The sequence below is a fragment of the Bombus impatiens genome, unplaced genomic scaffold (genome assembly GCF_000188095.3).
Source record: "Bombus impatiens unplaced genomic scaffold, BIMP_2.2 scf_0264, whole genome shotgun sequence".
Taxonomy (NCBI): domain Eukaryota; kingdom Metazoa; phylum Arthropoda; class Insecta; order Hymenoptera; family Apidae; genus Bombus; species Bombus impatiens.
Genome location: NT_176683.1, coordinates 603,028 through 609,953, shown reverse-complemented (window position 1 = coordinate 609,953; position 6,926 = coordinate 603,028). Strand labels below are relative to the sequence as shown.

The window sequence follows — 6,926 nt, the reverse complement described above, 5'->3', positions numbered from 1 at the left end:
CGGTTGCACGCGCGCGCGCGCGCGAAGTCAATTAATATTCTCGGTTATGGGACACGGGACGAAGCGTGTCGACTGGCGTGGTCGTTACACGTGTTATGTGTAGGAGGAACTCGGAAAAAGATTTTCTCCGTGTACGGGATCCGATGTACAGCGTTTTAAAGAAAGTAGCGTCGATGCGTTCAACATTGATGACGCACTTGTTGATTAAAATAAGAGTTGAATGGTTTTTAAAGAAATGTCACTATGGAAGTGGAATAGGAGAAGGTAAACTCTCGTTCGTAGAACGCGATGAACGATTGGCCGATTAGAATTTTGGATTTTTTAAATTTCTTGTACGAGTTGCACACGGAGAAGGCGAGAACGATAGAGAGTAAAATTTTAAAAAAATCTGCGGCAACGTGTGAATTGTTGACTGTTGTAAGTGTTAAGCGAAGCTCCATGTCGAAGACAAACAATTACCTTGGACGTCTTTTAAAACTTTTGGCCAGAAGAAGATTCAGCGACGCTGAAAGATGCGGAATACGGTCCGAAGTTGAAGCTGGCGCTTTGTGCGTTCGAGTGACTTTGTCCCCCGGTGGGTCCATTTGCGTTGATGGATCCTGCGGAAGCTGTGGCGAAAGACCCTGATGCACCACTCTGTGTTGGATATGATGGATAAACAGGTGGCACGTATCTAAAATAACGAAGAAATTAATATTTCATATATGATCTAAGTATATCTAAGACAAAAAAAGAAACGAATAATCGTTGATATAAAGCGTACCCTGGATATTGTCCACAAGGATAATCTCTACAGCCTGCTGGTTTGCGATGATGCTTGTAGTGATGTTTAAAGCTACGTTCTCCTTCTTCGAAGTCCAAGTCAGAGTCTGAGTAATCTCCGTTCAAAAATCCGAACTGCGGCGATCGTTGTTCCCTCTTGTTATCTGCGGTAAAGTAAACCAATATAATCTAAATAAAACACCAAAACTGTGCCAAAGCGCACCTAAGAAAACAAGTTTCTTCTTTCGAAGGTAAGTAACTGACCAGAAACCGTGGATATCGCCTCTTCCTGTTGCACAGGGCTCAAAGATTCTAGATTCTGGAGCACTTTTGCTGGTTTTGCGAGACACATCTGGCACATTACCGCGCACAGCACGAACAGCGAGACGATGCGTGTGGTCATTTCGATGAGGTTCAACCGTTCAGACGTTTGACGTGGAAAGAACCGAATGATAATCATAGGAAGTTGTTGGCGTACGGCGCTTTTATACGTGAGACCCTTCACTGCCGAAATTCAAGGAAGATATCCACAGTTCCGTAATTTCCGGAGATTACCGACGGCGCGGCGCATTTGTCATTGGCTCCTAATGAGTGGACGGCCTTATGGTACAAGGACAGCCAAAGTGAACTATAAGAAAGTGCCAGCCACGACTAAGGACGCTAATCAGCAGCCTAAGTCGGCAGCTTCGGGGCATTACGTGGCACGAAAGGCGAGAGAAAGAAATAAACGAGATAGGTAGATAGATAGATAGATAGAGAGAGAGGAATTTGCAATTGTGGTAGATAATATTGAAAGAGTAGACGACATAAGTCAATGCTTTCACAAGATCATTTTTTATTCAGTGCCGTTTGGGAACTTTCGATGTTAAATCTGTCGCTTAGATAATTAATCGTTCGTCACTTTCAAGGTTTCAGCTTTAGACGTTTTACTCAGAAAACGGAAATTATTTTTGCTGCGATAATTTTGTTCCGTGTGGATATACATTGTCGTTCATAAATATCTGCATACTTAACTCAAGCGTTTACATAATTGTTCTTTTATTGATAATAATTAATATTAATGATTGTTTCCATGGATATTTATTAACCGTGTTTAGATAATTGCGTCAGATACAAAATCCGAGGCCAAAATTCGGTGAAGGAGTTTTATTTGAGATAGATTTTATATATTTGCAATAACTTGAAAGTGTAGGAAGAGATAATGTAAGGAATCAACTTAAAGGTGGGGAGAATTGAAGAGAGAGCGAGAACTTCAGATGTTAGTAAATATATAATTTATTGTTTAATTATAAAATATAAGTATTCCATTATTAATAGGATTAATTAGAAATGCAATTAATTAAAGATATTATTAATAATATGATTAAATTATATAATAATACTATATCAGAAATGCAATTAATTAAAAATATAATTAATAATATAATTAAGTTATATAATAATACTATATTAGAAATTATATAACTATATTAATTATGAAATATTCTAAGTATATATCCTAATTGATTTACATCGAAAAACAATTAAGAGTAGTAGTATCAGTCTTCTATCTCTCCATATTATGGCAGTCTCTGAATAACCTTTGTATAGGATTTACCAACTTCTTCAGAGAGCTGCTCAGTCCTTATTCTACGTAACCGCTTCATTTTCCCAATCTAATTACAATTAATTTATCAGAAGAATGTAACAAATTGTTACATGTAAAAGATATTACTTAAATTAAAGGTCTAGGCGATCTATAATATATTAGAGTCTATGTTCGATTCTGCGGATCTATGCCAATGTAGATGATGGATATAGGTAGATAGCCGAAAATGCTCTCGACTTTGATGGGATAGTGTTTTCATGTTTAAGCTGGAAGAAGTTTACAGTGAGCGATTGGAACATCGATAATGTCGATAAAATATCGTTGAGAAAGAGATACGAGTAAATAGAAAAGAGCAAAACTTACTTGTTAATCTTTTTCTTGATATTCTAACAGATGGTGTGCTTCCTCTTCATTTTAGATTATCTTAGTAGATTTAGTCTATTATTCCAATTATTTATTCGTTTCTTTAAAAGGTATATGTACACATATATATTAATTTCAAGAAACATGTTCACCATGGAACGATAGTACCGCACCTCCTCAGAACTGTGCACAAATTTAGGACGTTCGTTTTCCGTCAAAGATGGTTTTTTTGGTGGGCGAAAGATAATCATCGTCGCGATAAAGATTAAAATTAGTAGCAAACCGAAGAACTTCATTCTTGAAAATCTGTCGTCAAACTGAGAGCATCGACATTTCGGGGCTCCTCTTTTAAGGGCTGTAGTTGTCGACCGCCTAACGGGAATCCTTGACTTCATCACAACCCCCGTACCTATCCTAAAATTTTAGGAAAACGGTTACAGGTAATAGAAGAGAGATAACAGAGGTATTAGCAATAATAAGACAATAGGAGCGGTCCCATAGGAAATTCTTGCTTACTAAAATTTCAAAGGAATTGTCATAAATCAGAGATATTCGGTTTGGAAACTCCATTGTGTCCCTCTCAGTCCCATTTTCCTTTTAGGTAAGAACAAGGCTTTTAATATTCTTATAAAATTTTTAACGCAGAATCGAAAGAGAAAATCGCGCATATCGGTGATAATTCATTCTTGCCTTCCTGGAATTAAAAAAATGTTAAAAGTAAAAGTAAAGATGACATGGACAATGAAATTCCCAGTATTTTATAATCGAACTAAAGTGGTTTTTAATCTTGAAGATCGCTTGGTTTGTGCCATTGTCGCGGTTGTAGATTTCATGTAGAGATTACGAGGCACACAAATTATGGCTAAGCGACACGATGGACATGTGGCAATGTTATAGAAAATAAAAAAATGACTGAGCCTCTAATAATAGTCCTTTACAAATACCGTTCAATGCCACTGTCTGTTTCGAACTGACCGTACAAATAATCGTATTTACACGCCCGAACAAATAATCCTATTTACAGGGCCATCGACATTTCTTTTTAAAAGAGAAATTTCCTCGTCCTTTGTGCGTTCTGTAAAATTATCGTGTACGTAAATTTTTTTTTTTATTTATTTATTAAAATTACAATCAATTCTCGCGTTGAGAAGTGTACGTTAATAAGATTGTATTTAATGAGGCTCGTTCTAGGTAAAAGTATTCAACAAATTTGACTGTCGAAGACGTATAATTAAAAAGAAATTAATATAACGGTAGAATTCGTAATTCCATTGTTGCTAAAATGTTTATGCATTAGTAGCTTCGTAATGAATTAAGTTTATCGGAAAGATGTCGATTGATAAAAAAAAAAAAGAGTCGTATTATTTATTAAATTCTCATAACTTATAAAGCAATAACATATTGCATAACAGAATAAAGCAAAGACGTAGAATTGACGTTTGCAACTATGTGATAATACATAATAATAAATGGGAATTTTGCGGAGACGCAAAAATAAATGATACCCGATACAAAAGCGATTGTCAGTAATTACGTATAAATTACAAGATTTGCATGTACGGATACCAACAAGAAGAGACAAGTGTATATTCCGATGTATCATTATATTCCTTATTTTGTCGTTTCGACGTTTTTATACAGTTCCATTCGTCCGCTTCCTCTAAATCTCTTATGCAGTATAAAATATACATTTAAATATAAATAATATGGCATCAAGAAACATTGAATAAAATTTAAATTTAAAGTAAAAGATTCGTGTTAAGGCATTCGAATACAAATTTAAATGTAAAATACCAAATTCGAATTGAAGGTAAAAGTTACGAATACGAATACGAGTTAAGGAATTCAAATTCGAATCCGAGTTACAGAAACGCATTTTTAGAAATGTACAGAAAATTCTGTTTATTCTTTGTTATCCTATGGCATGCAGATTTGAAAATTGAACAAATTTGTAGTTGTCTAGAAACTCATCGATCATAGGATGAAGAAACAAACAAAAGATATTAATCGATACTCACGACCTATGTGTATTTTATCGAATATTCAATGTATTTCATATTTCATGTTATATATTTGAATATTCGATAAATGCTTTTGTTCGCTAGAATTCGTAGGAAATCATACTGCCATTCGTCTTGCATATAAATTAATATAAAAATTTCTTTTTATTATCGATAGTCATGTTTAGAACGCTACAACGTAAATTTGATATTCGTGACAATATCGCATACGTACAAATACAGACAGACAAAACGCTATCTGTGCTTACAGGCAATCGCGACTTACAATGAAAATAGTTTCTCACGATACACAAGTAACACCAACGTATGGTATATTTAATGACATATATTTTCGCAGAGATAACGTTCTATCTGTTTTAGATACCTATTATAACGTTAAAAGGAAGCTAATCTTATACTGATAAATAGAGTACAATTAGAGTATTATCCACATATACGAGAAGATTAAAAAAGGATAGGAGGAAGACACTCTGAAAAGTTTCTAAACCAGCTGTTATTACAGTTCGATAGGATGATCAAATCAATGAACACAAGCGTAATATCCGATATTAACGTTAACGGAAAGGATATCGAGAGTGATTCGATGAAACAGAGTACGCTCTCTATGCTTCGTGCATTGGCAAGAACGATATCACAAATGACAATAAATTTTAAACGTTCAACTCGACGAACACCGATGGAACTCTATTCATCCCGATTCACCGGTAAGATCGAAGCGCAATAAAACTCGTTGCATAACACACCACGAAGAAAATGCAAAACAATTACAATTTCTGTTCAATCTCGCTTACAATAGTACGATCTTGCGATTTTAATCGCGGTGTATCAACGTTCGACGCATCGAATATCGACGTTGATCGTTGTATCTTTAACTCTCGACTTATTGGCGTGTTTCAGGTCCTACACGCTATTATTAATTGCGTGTTCACGAATCAGAAGAGTATCCTAAAACCTTCAGAGTGATGACACGGGTTATGGCATCCAATTTCTCCATGGCTAAATAGCTTGAGCAAGCAGTAATTAACGATTAACGATTTGATTCGGACGTTTGGACGATTAGTTGCTGAAGATGAGCATGCTGTGTGTGTCTACGTTGGCGGAAGCGGAGCTAGAGGCGGAACTGCCGCCGGATCCCGACGAAGCTTTGCTCGACGCCTGTGCATTTGCGCTGGCTCCTCCATTTCCACTTCCAAAAGCGGTCGACTTGGCGGACGAACTGCTGCTGGCGGAACCTCCATTGGCGAACGAGTTCGAGTTTGCACTGGAAACTGCGTTTGAGCCTGAAGAAGGGAGATGTAATCATTTAATTAGGACCAAACCTGATTCGATTGCCTTAACCATAGATGATGCGGTCGCTTCGGCACTGGCGGACATGCCTATGAAAGCAACAGTAAATGACGAATGAATTAAGGAAGCATGTAAGCAGAGAAAGTGAAAGGAAGGAGTTGTGTAAATTTCTTATTCCTTGGAAAATAAAGGTAAGCATGTTTTTTAGGCGTGAATTGCAATTGATTTCTTGTCAACGTTATAATTGGAATGTTCTTCAATTAAATAAGAAAATAAGGATAAATGTTAAGATAAATATCGATTGCAGTTCAAATTTTATGAAGCAGGAAAGACAATGAGACAAATTTCACTAAATGTACATACCCCCGTGAGCTCCTGAATCGCCATAACCACCAGCAGCACCTCCAGCAGTGGCGGAAGCCTCAGCCTTTGCACTGGCACTAGCGGAAGCACCTCCAAATCCACCGGCTCCAGATCCACCGAATCCACTTCCAGCGCCTTTGATTGGGCTTCCAAAGCCACCGACTCCACTTGATCCAGTACTTCCAGCATTTGCTGTAGCGTCAGCTTTAGCACTTGCTCCAGCATTTGCACCAGCGTTTGCACCAGCGTTTCCAGCAGCGCCATTACCAAAGGCAGATCCAGGCGTTCCATAGATAGGAGCACCTTTGCTTGGAACACCAGAACCACCGATTCCACTTCCTGATCCAAGTGCTCCTGCATTTGCTCCAGCATTTGCTCCAGCATTTGCACCAGCGTTTCCAGCAGCGCCATTACCAAAGGCAGATCCAGGCGTTTCATAAATAGGAGCACTTTTGCTTGGAGCACCATAACCACCGATTCCACTTCCAGATCCAAGTGCTCCTGCATTTGCTCCAGCATTTGCTCCAGCATTTGCACCAGCA

At 37.4% G+C, this 6,926-nt stretch overlaps 2 protein-coding genes across 7 annotated transcripts in view; both read right to left on the bottom strand.

Moving 5' to 3' along the window:
- Positions 1–467: 467 nt before the first annotated feature.
- Positions 468–1,222, bottom strand: LOC100741666. Its single transcript, XM_012384555.3, has 3 exons — positions 1,027–1,222; positions 764–926; positions 468–673 (listed from the first exon to the last, which is right to left on the bottom strand). Exons 1-3 carry the CDS (start codon positions 1,220–1,222, stop codon positions 472–474), a joined length of 561 nt encoding a protein of 186 aa, XP_012239978.2. The 3' UTR covers positions 468–471.
- A 3,076-nt stretch (positions 1,223–4,298) lies between these two features.
- The window catches only part of LOC100741543 (fibroin heavy chain), a 7,167-nt gene continuing 4,539 nt past the window's right edge, over positions 4,299–6,926 (bottom strand). For 3 of the 6 annotated variants that reach the window (XM_012384641.3, XM_033320273.1, XM_033320271.1), the window contains 2 exons: positions 6,385–6,926; positions 4,299–6,014 (listed from right to left, as the gene is read on the bottom strand). In XM_012384641.3, coding sequence (XP_012240064.1) covers positions 5,791–6,014; positions 6,385–6,926 — 766 coding nt within the window. In that variant the 3' untranslated portion in view covers positions 4,299–5,790. Of the gene's footprint in view, positions 6,111–6,384 lie in introns of all 6 variants that reach the window. The other 3 variants (XM_033320272.1, XM_012384645.3, XM_033320274.1) reach the window with 3 other exon arrangements.